This window comes from Borostomias antarcticus (assembly GCF_949987555.1).
Source record: "Borostomias antarcticus genome assembly, chromosome: 6".
Taxonomy (NCBI): domain Eukaryota; kingdom Metazoa; phylum Chordata; class Actinopteri; order Stomiiformes; family Stomiidae; genus Borostomias; species Borostomias antarcticus.
In genome coordinates, this window is record NC_140239.1 from 4,893,265 (window position 1) to 4,908,264 (window position 15,000).

Sequence of the window (15,000 nt, forward strand, 5' to 3'; positions counted from 1 at the left end):
CCGCCGCCGGGTCCTGGTGGAACAACTGAAGTTGCACGAGGCCCAGGAGGTAACCTCCTCTCCTCTCTCCTTCCCTCCTCCCCTCGTCTCCTAGCCCTAACCCGTCGTCGTCTCCTCGCTGTCCGCTAGGAGGCGCAGCGCGAGGAGCGGCTGGTGGAGCGCCTGACCCGCCAGTCCCAGCAGGAGCGGCGTGTGGCCGTGCAGCTCATGCAGCTGCGCCGGCAGAAGGAGGTGCTGCGGCAGAACCGCGTCTTCAGGGAGAGGCAGTACCAGGAGCAGAGGGAGAGGGACTTCCAGGAGGCCCTGGAGAGGGAGGCGGTGAGAGCCTGAGCGGAACGTCCCGTCCACTAGAGGGAGCCAGAGAGATATGACTTCCCTGGTTTAGCCCTACGGTCAATGGGTTTATCTTAGCCTCCTGTGTCAGTAGGGTAGGGGTTCTCACCTGTAGTAACAAGGCACTGAGAACCAGAAAATAACCTCCTGTACACCAGGGGGCGCTATAGAGATGAATAAAGTATCTGGTTTAGCTCAGCCTCCTGTCCCAGTAGGTTAGAGGTTCTCACCTGCAGTGTTAACTGGGATATAGGGAGATAGACAGTGTGTTGTGATGTTATACCTGTGGTACCCTGTAGGGGGCAGGAGGTAGATACATGTCTGTTGTTGACCTACTATAATACTCATCCCTGCTATTCTAGAAGTATCTAGCCTGCAATCAGTCTATGTCCTACAGTATCCTACAATATCGTACTCACCGTCACCTATGTTCTAGTACTGTAGTAGACTAGGTGTCTCTGACAACATTCTGATAGAGGGGGTTAGAAGGTGTATTATTACCTGCACATTGGATGTTGCTCTTATGAAACATTAGTTGTCTGGTCTAGTGGAGGTTTTGAAAACACCACTTGAAAGTTGAAACTTGAAGGTTATTCACAAGTGTTGTGAGCGTGTTGATCCGGCCTTCAGGACAGTATTAGCCGGCTGTGTTATAGTATCTGTGTTACTGTACTGTATTCCTCTCTATGTCTGTATGTGGGAGAGAAGAAAGTGAATGGAGGAGACTGCCGGTTCCACCTCTGTCAGCCTGGTCTGCACTCGAAAAAGGGTTCCGCAGGTTCCGCAAGGGTTCTTTAGTTCACTCTGAAAAAAAAAATCCTGTTTAGAACCTTTTTTGGTTTCAGGTAAAAACATTTAACCAAACAAAGGTTATACCAAGATCCAAAAAGGGCCCTTAAAGGTTTTTTTCCCCCAGGTGGTTCTAAAGGGAACGACCTTAGAACCCTTTCTGTCCTAAATGTGTGCCGTGCCGCTGCTGCGGAACAGGCTTTGGCTCGCCAGGCCAGACTGGAGCGCGCCGAGGAGACCAGGAAGGAGATGGAGCTGTGCGACAAGATGGCCGCCGAGCGGGCCGCGGCTCGCTACAGGAAACACCTGGACAGCTGCCGGGAGGTTCTGGAGCAGATAGTGGACCTGGCCTCCAAGGCCGGGGAGTACCGCCTGCTCACGGGGAAGTATGTCACTGTCACCCTGTCACTCTTTCGCCCGCTGGTGGCTGGACCATGTCTGCTCCATTTTTGTCTGTATGGGGAACACTTTGCTGTGAGGGCTGCCCTAGGTGGCTTACAGATACAGAGTATACATCAACCCTAACCCTAGTATACACTAACAGTAACCCTAACCCTAGTATACACTAACAGTAACCCTAATCCTAGTATACACTAACAGTAACCCTAACCCTAGTATACACTAACAGTAACCCTAACCCTAGTATACACTAACAGTAACCCTAACCCTAGTATACACTAACAGTAACCCTAACCCTAGTATACACTAACAGTAACCCTAACCCTAGTATACACTAACAGTAACCCTAACCCTAGTATACACTAACAGTAACCCTAATCCTAGTCTCTCTCCAGACTCAAATATTAGGTTGAATCGCTGCGCTCCGCATACTACTGTCTGTGCCTCTTCGCCGCCCAAGCTGGTGTTCTGAGGGCGTATCGACAGGTCAAAATTGAAAGAGTGACAGGTCGTAGCAGCAAATGAGAGACGCTAGCCCAGGTTAGATGGGCGGGGCATATCTATGGGTGGGAACGCCTGATTGCAAAAGTCCTTACTGATTGGTGTCGCAGGGATTCCTGCGAAACCAACGAATTGCCAGGATTTGAGCACTAGATTTTTGCATGAGTGTCCCAGACCCACATCTGCAGCATGCAGTAACGTAGTTAGCGTAGCTCAAGTAGCGTATCGCCGAAAGAACTCTCATGGGTCTGGCGTTGAGACTACCCTAACCCTAGCATGGTTGATAGTTTGTTTATAGTTTGATCGTCTACAGCGTAGGGGCCCCTCAGAATAAAGTGTTCCCTCTGTTCCTGTCTGTTTCCCTTATTTTCAAATGATTGGCCATTCAGAGATGGCACGTTGGAACAGTGTTGTCACACCCTGATAAGTGTGAAGTGAAAAGTTGCCATGACGGTGATGACGCAAGGTTGTAGATATGGAGGCAGGGATAGAGGTGTTTTCACAGGTGTGTTATCCTGCTAGCCTCTGCAGCCCGGCTAGGCGTTTGGGTTGTCAGCTTTGGGGGTGTTGGTACAGTATGTGGCAGGCATGTGACTCTGTTTGACCAAAGATATCAAATAAAGAAAACAACCTCCAATTCTGTCTGATTTGTCTCGTGAGCTGAATGTGGACCTCATTCAATAAATCAATTAATCAATTAATTGCATTAGAACCATCATGCTACTAACATACTGTAATAGAAAGTGTAGACAGCGCTAGACACCAAAACACATCATATTATAGCTAGGATGGAGAGGGTAGCTACATAGAAAAATGATTATTCATCACCCTCTAAAAACTCAGTCAAGTGATATTCAAGTAGGCCTATTTTAGGTCCAGTAATCATGGTGCCCTGTTTGGAGTGTGTGTGTGTGTGTGTGTGTCCTTCCACATCTAAGTGTCCTGTGTGTGTGTGTATGTGTGTGTGTCCTTCCACATCTGATTGTGTCCTGTGTGTGTGTGTGTGTGTGCTCCCGGTCCCCAGTCTTATCCCGGTGAAACTGATGCGTGAGTGGAAGGAGCTGCTGTTCTGTGGGAAGCCCCTGTACCAGCAGGCCAGCGTGGAGCAGCTGACCTCTGACCCCAGCCCGGAGCAGCGGCTGGAGCTGGAGAAGATGGACATCCTCAACGACCAGGACTACGACGAGTACACGGTCGGAATGAGCGGATGAATCAACTGATGAACGAATGAACTAACAAATTAATTAAATAAACAAACGTATGAATACGCTATCTGTCTGACTTCCCGAGTTGTTCGAGGCAAACAACACTTTACCCTTGCAATTAAAACACTGACGTTAATTGACATCCCATGGTGGAGTGATGTAATATATCGCTGTGCACTCTTATTGTCACTGTTGTGGCTTCTGTCATCAGAGTATGACAGGGGAGTGGGCGTGGCCTGCGGAGGGCGCGGACCCAAAGCCCCCTCCCTCCAACAACAACATCCTGGGTCACGTGGTCCTGAGGTTGAACAGCATAGTCCACCCCCCCGAGCCCGACACCCCCCCGCCAAACTTCCCCCGGTTCACCATCAGGGCCTGTGTCATGGGCAAGCTCTTCTCCGGCAAGACCACTTGTCTGACGCGCATCGCGCAAGGTACACACTCGCGGTCTGTCCGTCACACTGACAGACGTGTAGAAGATTGTGTGTGTTTTACAAACGAGAGCTGGACTGTCAGTTCCAGTTTCACAATGAATGCGTAGCTCCGTTGTTCACATCTCTCAGCTCTTCCTGACCCCTCTCTGACCCCTAACCTCTCACCCCTGACCTCGGACCCTCAGTCCACGGCATCCACGTCCTGTCGGCCAACGTTCTGATCCAGGAAGCGCTGGTAGCCCATCGCGCCGGGGAGCTGCGGACAGGAAGTGTGGTCAGTAGAACCTGGACTGTACTTCCTGTGTTTCCCTTCCAAGCGCATTGTGTTGCCTCTGTATGAAATGCGCTATACAAATAAAGTTTGATTTGATTTGATTTGTGCACCTGTAACTGTGAGGCTGGTCACAGGAGACCCTTGCATGGTGGACCTCTGGATGAATGATCGTTCACTGATTCCAGAGGGGGGAAGTGGTTGTAAATTCTGTCCTCCGCCTCTCAGAGCCCAGACGGCTGTGGTCCGTCCCCCACCAAGGACCCGGGTCAGAGGGAGAGAGAGCCCGGGGGGGAGGCCGAGGACTCCGCCGCTTCGCTAGACTCTGGTGGGTTCACGCCGGCGCCGTCGTCTCACGGCTGTCGTGATAAAGCACCAGCTAACGATCCGCTGTGACCTGACGCTAGGGCTGGGTTAAAAAATAATCGATTAATCGATTCTGAAATGATGAATGATCGATTCATGAATCCTAAAATCAATCTTTTATTTAATGAATAAATGAAGGAATGAATAGTTCATTAATTCATTCAATGATTCATTCATTCATTCCTTTTTGGAAATCAGTATCGATACCCAGCCCTAGTATTGATGTGTTGCATAACTTGGCAGTCATGTAATTAAGGTTACAGCAAAAAAAAAAAACAGGTTTTAGTAACACTAACCGAATCGATATTGGATCGAATCGAATCGTGATAATTGATTCTGAACCTTGTGAATCGGAAATGAATCGATTCTTGAAATTCGAATCGATCCCCAGTCCTATCTGACACCGAGTTATCCGGTGGTTGGAACCCTCGTGGTTCCTCGTCACGTGGGAACGGTGCGGTTCTGAGTACGCCGGCGCTGTGTGACGTGTGGTTGTTCTGTTCCAGGCCCGGTCAGCCAGGAGCCAGTGCAGCAGGGCGCCAGGGGCAAAGCCAAGGTCGGTACATCCGCACGGACTCTAGTTAGATTCACATCCGCAGAGCGCGTGGAAGGCTGTCGGTACTCACGACCGCTTCCCGGTTCCCTTCCCAGCTGTCCGTGCGAGCCCAGCAGGGGGCGGCGGTGGAGCGAGCCCTCAGAAAGGGCAAGGCCATCCCTGACGAGCTGCTGACCGACATCGTGGTGGACGCCATCAGGTACGCAGCTCGTCCGGACCGCTGTAGGAACGGTCACCACGACGTAGAAGGGCCTAGTGGACATGGGTTCCTAGTGGATTTCAAACAGGTGGACATCGTATGTACATCTGGGGGAAGCGCTAAACCCCCATAATCCACTGCGCTCTGCCTCTGTGATGTTTTCTCGTGTGTTTGTAGGCAGGTGCCGGCAGACTCGGGCTGGATTCTGGACGGGCTCCCCGTGGACCTGAACCAGGCCAAGCTGCTGGACAGGGCCCTGGGGGGGCCGGACCCCGGGGCCAGGGACGGGAAGAAGAAGGACCGCAGGGCCAACCTGGCGCTCGATACGAACGCACCCAAAGAACCGCCCCCTCCTGCCCCTGTGCTGGACCTGGCACTGCTATTCGACATCTCCGATGAACAAGTCCTGGGCCGCGCCGCCAAGCAGGCCTGTAGGTGGCAGCAAAGCACTCTGGGGTTTCTGTCCCAAATCGCCTGTATCCTAGTTCCTTCACCTGTCCTGGCCACTCACTTCACAAGTGCGTAGGGTGTAGGGTTCTGGGGTTGATTTGGGACATGACCTGTTTTGGCAAGTCCCACTTGGTTTGGCATCCGAGTGAGGGCCTATGCTTAAAGCTGTAGTCATTGATTTTATTTTACCACTAGATGGCAGTAAGGGACTCGAGCAAACTTGTTTACAAACCAACGGCTAAAATGAATGGGCAGAGCCATATAAGGCAAGGGGGGCGGAGCAAAGGGCATGGGCCGACTATTAACAACACAGGCAGAAATGCTGGAATAACAACCGCCAGGCGACCGGTAGGGGTGAGTCATTGAAGTAGGACGCTATTAGGACGCTCATTGAAACAATCAGGTGGTTTTAATTAGATTTTACAACATGCATAAAATCATTGAATGCAGCTTTAACATCAGGCAGAAGGTGTGAGGTTTTAGTCGTGATGGGGACTGAGGAGACTCCGTGTCCCAGGTGAGGAAGACAGCATCGGCCAGCCTGGAGAGGAGACCAGCGCCCCAGGGGGAGTGAAGACGGAGACCATGGAGACCAGCCAGGTCCAGAGACAGACCCAGGTCCTCATCCCCAGAGACAAGAGCCTGGAGAAGAGGCAGATACATCACAGGTGGGGTGGGAGTCGAGCCCCGACTGTTACTTCAGCAGAGCTCACAGGGGTTTGGATAAGATAGGCCCGTCTAGGCGTTTTTGTCTGTGTCGGGGCCTTCAGGGATCCATCAGTGATCCATTGCTCATGTCTCTTCACCCCCCCCCCCCCCCACACACACACACGCCTTCTCCAGGATCGCAGCGTTCCAGGACACCTGGCCTAAGATGGAGAAGTGGTTCTCCGGGAAGCAAAGCATCCTGGTCCGCATCGACGCCGAGCTGGAGGAGGAGGAGGTCTTCAGGAGGGTGGAGTCCGTCCTGTACGACGCCACGAGGCAGTCGGAGAAAGGTACGGGGCGTGTGTGTGTGTGTGCGTGTAGGGCTGGGTTTAAAAAATCGATTCATCAATTCTGATTCCGAATCGATTCATGAATCCCAAAATCGATCTTTTATTTAATGAATGAATTAATAAATAAAGGAATGAATAGTTCATTAATTCATTCAATGATTCATTCATTCTTTCATTTTTGGAAATCAGTATCGATACCCAGCCCTAGTATTGATGTGTTGCATAACTTGGCAGTCATGTAATTAAGGTTACAGCTAAAAAAAACAGGTTTTAGTAACACTAATTGAATCGATATTGAATCAAATCGAATCGAATCATGATAATCGATTCTGAACCTTGTGAATCGGAATCAAATCGATTCTTGAAATCCGAATCGATACCCAGCCCTATGTGTGTGCGTGCGTGTGTGTCAGTGCTGTATGATAAACGCTAAGACCGGCAGTGTACTGTTCTTTCCTGCGCCTTGCTTCTGGTATGATCTATCATGCTCCCATCCAGCAGAAGTGGGGGTGTTGGACAGTGGGAAGGCCTCCACAGCCTCCCCCTCCCAGACCCAAACAGGCCCGGCCCCGGCCCCGGCCTCTACCCAGTCCTCCTCGGCCCCGCCCCAGGACCCCACCCTGGGTGAGAGTAGATCCAGCTCCAAATCCATCTCACGCTCTCCCAAAGGTCTGATGACAAACACCTGTTAACCTGGCCTGTTTGAATTGGTGGGAAAAAAGTGTGTGAACAAAAGCCTCATCCTTAAAGGTGATATAGATAACATTTTTATGTAGACAAATCATAAAAATAAAAATAAACCCTTAACAAGGCTTGTGAGCTAATAGTATTACTCCTGATCGCTCCCGACACAGAGATACCTTATGGTCCTGTACCAATGTCGTAATACGACTGTCTCATGGGCCTTGTTAGAGGTGGCAACCAAACCTCAGACATCTCAGAAATAAACGTAACATTCATTTCAGACCCAAAATGTTTTAAATAGTAAATTCATAATCAATCATTTTTGTTGGGGGGAAAAGCATTTATTCTGCACCTTTCTAAAAGCTCTGTGGATTTTAAATGTATTATTATTATTTTTTTTTATGATTGGTCTACACATATTTTTTTTAAATCGATATCATCTTTAAGGGAACAGCTAGATAATCCAGTTATATTCTGTCTATTGTGTTTCTACTGTAAGTGTGAAAAAGAAGATTCTTGTTAAATGGAGACATCGTTAATATGTCCCACAGGTTCCCATAGCAACATAGATGTCCTCAAGGAGGGTAAGAATGTCAGCCGCAAATTCTCAAATTCTAGTTTGGGACAACTAACCAGTTTACATCTTACCAAGCTACAAACCTACTTAAAGCTAACTGACTCTTAGAACACATAGGTCAGCTGCCGATTAAACGTAATTTAAGTAAATTAATCTGACCTAAACTTAATCTAACTATTTCTAACTTTTCTAACAAATTACTTTTATACACTCAGAAGCCCCGCCCCCCCGCCCTGGCTCTGCTGGTTGGGTCTTTGTGGACGAACCCCTCCCTAAGGTACGGACTGGCGGATTGAGCAAGAGGAGATCTATGACAATCTGAGTAGATGCGAGATTACAACTCTCTCTAATCTAGATTACAGAGGCGTGCAGATACCTGGGTCTAGTTTATGTGGATGACTGAGCAGGGCTTCCCAATCTCGGGGGCTTAATCCCACTCACAGCAACTGTTAGCAACCGCAGAGATTCATCGTCACCGTCGTCAATCTCCGGCTAATCTGTCCGTTCAGGAGATCCCGGAGTACCTGGTTCCCAGCTGGGAGAACGTGTGTGACTCCTACCTCTCCAGCGTCAAGGCTGTGATGCAGAACCTGAGAACCGAACGGATCCTCATCATACACCACCTCTTCAACATCAGGTCTGCTCACGGCTGGAGTTGTTTTTCATAGCCTACATCGCAAAGTGTGTACAGTTGTAATTGTGTGTGTGTGTGTGTGTGTGTGTGTGTGTGTGTGTGTGTGTGTGTGTGTGTGATCCAGAGAGGAGTTTAAGCAGTACCTGGGTCGTCCAGACCTGAAGCAGGAGTTAGTGTGCCAGTGGCAGCAGGACTACAACAGCATGCCTGAGGACATGAGGGACGACAAGGAGACCAAGGCTGAGCTGCACCAGCGCCTCGACGTAACACACACACACACACACACACATACCTGTACACAGTACATTCGCAAACAAAGACCATACCAAAAATTGATGCAAGTCCATTTTTGGAAAAGCCTCAAGCTGGTGATGATTATGATTGACAGCCCGCTCGTCCAATCCCGTAGGACCTGCGGGAGCGTCTGTGGGACATCTGCGACAAGCGGCGGGAGGAGGCGGGGCAGGAGAGGGCGTCCATGATGGGAGACGGTTGGCTGGAGGACCACTCAGCCATCCTCATCAACCACTACTCCACACTCATGCAGGTAACCTGACCACGAGTCAAGGCAGCTTCTAGGCTGATAGGAAGACTGTCTAGAGATTTTGTGAAGCGAATTAAAACTTAGACATAATCAATTGAGTAGGCAACCTTGCTTACCCTAACCCTGCTAACCCTAACCCTGCTAACCCTAACCCTGCTAGCCTTAACCCTGCTAACCCTAACCCTGCTAGCCTTAACCCTGCTAACCCTGCTAGCCTTAACCCTGCTAACCCTGCTAACCCTAACCCTGCTAGCCTTAACCCTGCTAACCCTGCTAACCCTAACCCTGCTAGCCTTAACCCTGCTAACCCTAACCCTGCTAGCCTTAACCCTGCTAACCCTAACCCTGCTAGCCTTAACCCTGCTAACCCTGCTAGCCTTAACCCTGCTAACCCTAACCCTGCTAACCTCAACCCTGCTAACCCTGCTAGCCTTAACCCTGCTAACCCTGCTAGCCTTAACCCTGCTAACCCTGCTAACCTCAACCCTGCTAACCCTGCTAGCCTCAACCCTGCTAACCCTGCTAGCCTTAACCCTGCTAACCCTAACCCTGCTAGCCTTAACCCTGCTAACCCTAACCCTGCTAGCCTTAACCCTGCTAACTCCCTGTGCAGGTGGAGGTGGACAGGTTCCAGGACTCCCTGCGTCTGCTGAAGGACTACTACTCCGCCATGTACCAGGAGGTGCTGCCTGAGATGGGGGCAAACTTCGCCTGTATCCCCCTGCTGGACATCGCCGAGCTGGAGGAGGGCACCCACACCGACATGCCCAAAAGGCAGGAACCAGACTGATACCACTGGGCTGGGCTGCGGTGTATAGTAGTACACCTCTGTCTGTTCAGGTCCTACTGTATCACAACATCTGTCTATCTGGGCTATAATCATGTTGGTGTACCACAATTGAACCGAAGATAGCATGATGTCATTCTATTGAATAGAATGACATCATATAAATCATACCATAGGTCAGTCATCTGACACTGTTTCTAATGTAACCAGCATTGATCCTTGCTGGTTCAGTGGTTATTATGATCGTCATCTCTCCGTCGGTCTGTCTGCAGCTCTGAGAGAGTCGCCAAGAGCGCCGGCAGCAAGAAGGAGCCTGAGGGAGAGGAGAAGAGGAAAACTAAAGTGTAAGGAAGAGAGAGGGAGAGAGAGAGATAGAGGGAGAGAGAGAGGGAGGGAGAGAGAGGGAGGGAGGGAGAGAGAGGGAGGGAGAGAGAGAGAGAGAGAGGGAGAGAGAGAGAGGGAGGGAGAGAGAGAGAGAGAGCCTGGCAATATGCTTTGGCAATATTGTTGAACTGAGTATTTCCTGCCAATCATTGAATTGAATTGAATGGAATGGAATGGAATGGAATGGAATGGAAAGAGAGACCGGGGCAGATGAGTTACTTCAACTCCAGGATGACTCAGTAGGGTCTGGACTTCTTAAAACCACATTCAGCCCTGGGTGTTCACTCTTCATCTCTGAAAGGCTTGACAGAAAGGCCTCCAGGGTGTGTGTGTGTGTGTGTGTGTGTGTGTGTGTGTGTGTGTGTGTGACCTCCCAGCCTCTTTGTGCTGTCCCAGGGTGCCCCTCATCCCCAGGAGACCTGCGTCCACCGAGGTGGTGTCCACCAAGCAGAAGAGCGTCCCTGACGAGAAACTGGACCCTGACGAGAAACTGGTGCAGGACATCTACCACACCGCCCTGTCCTCCATAAACAGCATGGTACAGACCAGAACCTGTGTGTGTGTGTGTGTGTGGGTGCGTGTGCACGCATGTGTGTGTGTGTGTGTGTGTATACTGTATGTTTTTTCTTTATGGTACAAGGGGACATTTTACCCCTTTCAAACCTCACTGGTGTCCCTCGAAGTTGAGCACTGTTAAGCACTTCTTTCAACGTTTGCGCACATGTACGCGTGTGTGTGTGCGTGTATGTGTGTGCGTGTGTGTGCGTGTGTGTGTGTGTGTGTGTGTGCGTGTGTGTGTGTGTGTGTGTGTGTGTGTGTGCGTGTGTGTGTGCGCGCATGTCCAGGTCTTGGTGGAGGCCCAGCAGCGGGAGGGGGAGGAGAACGAGGTTCTCCAGCAGATGGAGGCAGAGAGGCTCCAGAGGATGTCCCTGGTATCCGCCCCCGCGGCCACCTCTGCCAGGGACAAGAAGAAGGGAGCCAGGAAGAAAGGTAGAGAGACTGACCACCGGCCACCCGTCCTTCATGTTCACACGCCAGAGGGGCTGGTCATCACGCCAAATCCCCCGCCAGAAGGACGGTATACTAGCATTTGGCTAGTGTGTGTTTTAGGCCCATCCAGCCGTGTGTCTAAGTGTCCCTCTGTCCCTCCTCCCCTTCCTCCCCCCCCTCCCTCCTCCAGGACCCCCGGCCCAGGAGCCCAGCCCCCCCCCTCCAGTGGAGGAGGACACTGAGGAGGCGGGGCGTCGAGCCGTCAGGGCCAAGATCAGACAGGAGTACGCCGCCGCCCTCGAACACGAAGGTGCCGTTTGCCCTAAACCTACGCTAACCCTAACTTTAGCCCTGACCCTAGCCCTAACCCTAGCCCTGACCCTAGCGCTAACCCTAGCCCTGACCCTAGCCCTAATCCTAGCCCTAACCCTAGCCCTAACCCTAGCCCTAAACCTAGCCCTGACCCTAGCCCTGACCCTAGCGCTAGCCCTGACCCTAGCCCTAATCCTAGCCCTAACCCTAGCCCTGACCCTAGCCCTAAACCTAGCCCTGACCCTAGCCCTAACCCTAGCGCTAACCCTAGCCCTGACCCTAGCGCTAACCCTAGCCCTGACCCTAGCCCTAATCCTAGCCCTAACCCTAGCCCTGACCCTAGCCCTAAACCTAGCCCTGACCCTAGCCCTGACCCTAGCCCTAAACCTAGCCCTGACCCTAGCCCTGACCCTAGCCCTAGCCCTACCGCCTTGCTGCAGCCCTAACCCTCGAACACGAAGGTACAACCAGCACACCGATTTGTGAACATAATTTTATCTGACCAAAGACTGTGTGATAGTATCTGTGTACAGTATATCTATGCCTGTGTGTGTGTGCGTGTGTGTGTGTGTGTGTGTGTGTGTGTGTTCGCCCCTCCAGAGAGCGCAGTGAAGGTGCGTATGGAGCTCATCAGGGCCCGTGCGCTACTCGTGGTGAGAAGCCTGAAGAGGGAGGCGGAGCTAGTCTTCGGCGCCATGGACGAGTGGCTCGGAGCCCGCTTCCTGGACGAAATGAACAGGTGGGCGGAGCTGGGAAGTCAGGAAGTCCAGGAGAAGCGCACTAATAGCTTTCACTACTCGTTCAACCTCTAGGGTCAATGATTGAGTGTGTGTGTGTGTGTGTGTGTGTGTGTGTGTGTGTGTGTGTGTGTGTGTGTGTGTGTGTGTGTGACCCCATGTCCAGTATTGACCAGCTGGCTGAGGTGGTGTGTCACCACATCGAGTCGGGCAGTAGGCTGCAGAGTGAGCTGGTTCTGGTGCGAACGGACTTCTTCGTGAACGGAGACGTGCGGGTGGTGGCGAGCCCCCCCCCCGCCCCCCGGCCCCCCGCCCGGGAGGAGCCGGTGGACAGCACCCTGACCGTGGTCCAGCTGGAGGCGTTCTACCACCAGCTCCACAAGGTGGCGCCGTCGGGTAGGGCTGAAAACACACACACACATTACATTACATTACATTACATTACATTACAGTCATTTAGCAGACGCTTTTATCCAAAGCGACTAACAATAATTGCATTTAACGTAGGAAGAGCCAATGTACTACTACTTGCCAGAACTCACAAGTGCATCTTCTTTCTAAAACAAGTGACTAAGAGCATAATCTAGTGCTGAAGGCAAAGTGCAAGAATCACAATCTAAAGTACAGTGCAATATAATATAATAAGTGCTTAGGTGGGAGGATTGTTGTAGTACTTCTTGAAGAGATGAGTTTTGAGCCTGCGACGAAAGATGGGCAGCGACTCTGCTGTCCTGACATCAGTGGGCAGCTCATTCCACCACTGCGGGGCCAGGACAGAGAAGAGCTGTGACCGTGTCGATCGACCGCAGGAGCCTCGGAGTGACGGGGCAACCAGTCGCCCTGAGGTAGCAGAGCGTAGTGGTCGGGAGGGGATGTAGGGTTTGACCATGGCCTGGAGGTAGGAGGGGGCTGTTCCTTTCATTGCCCTGTAGGCTAGCGCCAGAGTTTTAAACTGGATGCGAGCCGCTACAGGGAGCCAGTGTAGGGAACGGAGGAGGGAAGTTGTGTGGGAGAATTTGGGGTGGTTGAACACCAGGCGAGCAGCAGCCTTCTGGACAAGTTCCAGAGGTTTAATGGCTGACGCCGGTGCCCCCGCGAGGAGGGAGTTGCAGTAGTCCAGGCGGGAGATGACCAGGGCCTGGATGAGTACCTGCGCCGTTTCATTAGTGAGGAAAGGGCAAATCCTCCTGATGTTGTAGAGCATGAATCCGCAGGAACGTGTGACAGATGTGACATGTGAGGAAAATGACAGTTGGTCATCCAGGGTCACACCCAGATTCCTCGCAGTCCGAGTCGGGGTCACCACTGTGTCTTCAATGGTGATGGCCAGGTCCCGGTGCGGACAGCCCTTCCCCGGGAGGAACAGCAGCTCAGTCTTGTCCAGATTGAGCTTGAGGTGATGTGTCGTCATCCACTCCGAAATGTCAGCCAAGCACCCAGCTATGCGTGTCTCCACTTCTGTATCAGAAGGGGGAAATGACAGAACCAGTTGGGTGTCATCGGCATAGCAGTGATAGGAGAAGCCATGCGAGCGAATGACAGAGCCCAGAGATGTAGTGTAGAGGGAAAACAGGAGAGGACCCAGGACAGACCCTTGTGGAACCCCCGTAGTCAGACTACGCGGTTCCGACGTCGACCCTCTCCATTTCACCTGGTAGGAGCGGCCCGTCAGGTAGGATGCAAACAGGGAGTGTGCAGAGCCATCGATGCCTTTCTCCTCGAGGGTGGAGAGGAGGATCTGGTGGTCTACCGTATCAAATGCTGCTGACAGGTCTAGGAGTATCAGGACAGAGGAGAGAGAGTTCGCTCTAGCGGCATGGAGTGACTCTGTTGCTGCAAGGAGGGCGGTCTCTGTCGAGTGGCCAGCCTTGAACCCGGATTGGTGGGGATCTAGGAGGTCGTTCTGGTGGAGGTACGAAGACAGTTGGTTAAAGATAGCACGTTCAAGTGTTTTGGATAGAAAGGATAGAAGGGAAACCGGTCTGTAGTTTTTGACATCAGACGGGTCGAGAGATGGTTTCTTTAGGAGGGGGGTGACTCTGGCAGTCTTGAAAGCAGAGGGAAAACATCCTGATACAAGAGATGCATTGATGAGGTGGGTTAGGAAGGGAAGGAGTTCGGGTGCAACAGACTGAAGGAGAGTCGAGGGAACAGGGTCTAGGGAGCACGTGGTGGGGCGGTTAGATGTTACAAGGTTGAGGGCCTCGTTGGGGGAGAGGGGAGAAAAGTGGGATAAGGTGGGGCGTGGAGAGGAGGGGGGGAGCAGGGAGTGGAGAGAGGGTGGGGATGGGGGGGTGAGTTTTGTGCATGGAGCGTTGACCGGGGGAGGGGGGAAAGAGGATCTGATATCGTTAACTTTCTTGTCAAAGAAGTTGGCGAAATCATCAGGGAGAAGGGAGGAGTTGGGAGTAGGAGGTGGGGGCTGGAGTAGTGAAGAGAAGGTTTCAAAGAGTTTTTTAGGATTGGAAGCAGAGGTTAGGATTTTAGAGCGGAAGAAAGCAGCTTTAGCAGCAGACAGAGAGGAGGAGAATGTGGAAAGAAGAGATTGGAAATTAAGAAGGTCCCACACACATGCATACACACTCAGCAACGGTGACCCACTACAACAACACCACCAAATTTATTAGACTACAAAACGGAATCCCTCTCTCCATCTCTCTCCATCTCTCTCTCGCCCCTCATCTCTTTCTTTCTCTCTCTCTCTCTCTCTCTCTCTCTCTTTCTCTCCCTCTCTCTCTCTCTCTCTCTCTCTCTCTTTCTCTCTCTCTCTCTCTCTCTCTCTTTCTCCCTCTCTCTCTCTCTCTCTTTCTCTCTCCATCTCTCTCTCTCTCTCTCTCTCTCTCTCTCTCT

At 51.6% G+C, this 15,000-nt stretch overlaps 1 protein-coding gene across 1 annotated transcript in view; it reads left to right on the forward strand.

Moving 5' to 3' along the window:
* spef2 (sperm flagellar 2) overlaps window positions 1-15,000 on the forward strand; it is a gene marked incomplete at both ends in the record, with an annotated part of 22,224 nt that overhangs the window by 3,156 nt on the left and 4,068 nt on the right. The window contains 25 exons of the mRNA XM_084439627.1: window positions 1-49; window positions 130-318; window positions 1,321-1,508; window positions 3,047-3,215; window positions 3,439-3,661; window positions 3,847-3,935; window positions 4,161-4,260; window positions 4,805-4,854; window positions 4,950-5,053; window positions 5,231-5,484; window positions 6,021-6,171; window positions 6,347-6,501; window positions 7,003-7,125; window positions 7,737-7,769; window positions 7,978-8,039; window positions 8,272-8,399; window positions 8,521-8,659; window positions 8,806-8,943; window positions 9,554-9,714; window positions 10,000-10,071; window positions 10,508-10,649; window positions 10,957-11,101; window positions 11,292-11,411; window positions 12,014-12,152; window positions 12,317-12,546. The exon at window positions 1-49 is cut by the window's left edge and continues 168 nt beyond it. Coding sequence (XP_084295753.1) covers window positions 1-49; window positions 130-318; window positions 1,321-1,508; window positions 3,047-3,215; window positions 3,439-3,661; window positions 3,847-3,935; window positions 4,161-4,260; window positions 4,805-4,854; window positions 4,950-5,053; window positions 5,231-5,484; window positions 6,021-6,171; window positions 6,347-6,501; window positions 7,003-7,125; window positions 7,737-7,769; window positions 7,978-8,039; window positions 8,272-8,399; window positions 8,521-8,659; window positions 8,806-8,943; window positions 9,554-9,714; window positions 10,000-10,071; window positions 10,508-10,649; window positions 10,957-11,101; window positions 11,292-11,411; window positions 12,014-12,152; window positions 12,317-12,546 — 3,353 coding nt within the window. The remainder of the gene's footprint in view (window positions 50-129; window positions 319-1,320; window positions 1,509-3,046; window positions 3,216-3,438; window positions 3,662-3,846; window positions 3,936-4,160; window positions 4,261-4,804; window positions 4,855-4,949; window positions 5,054-5,230; window positions 5,485-6,020; window positions 6,172-6,346; window positions 6,502-7,002; window positions 7,126-7,736; window positions 7,770-7,977; window positions 8,040-8,271; window positions 8,400-8,520; window positions 8,660-8,805; window positions 8,944-9,553; window positions 9,715-9,999; window positions 10,072-10,507; window positions 10,650-10,956; window positions 11,102-11,291; window positions 11,412-12,013; window positions 12,153-12,316; window positions 12,547-15,000) is intronic.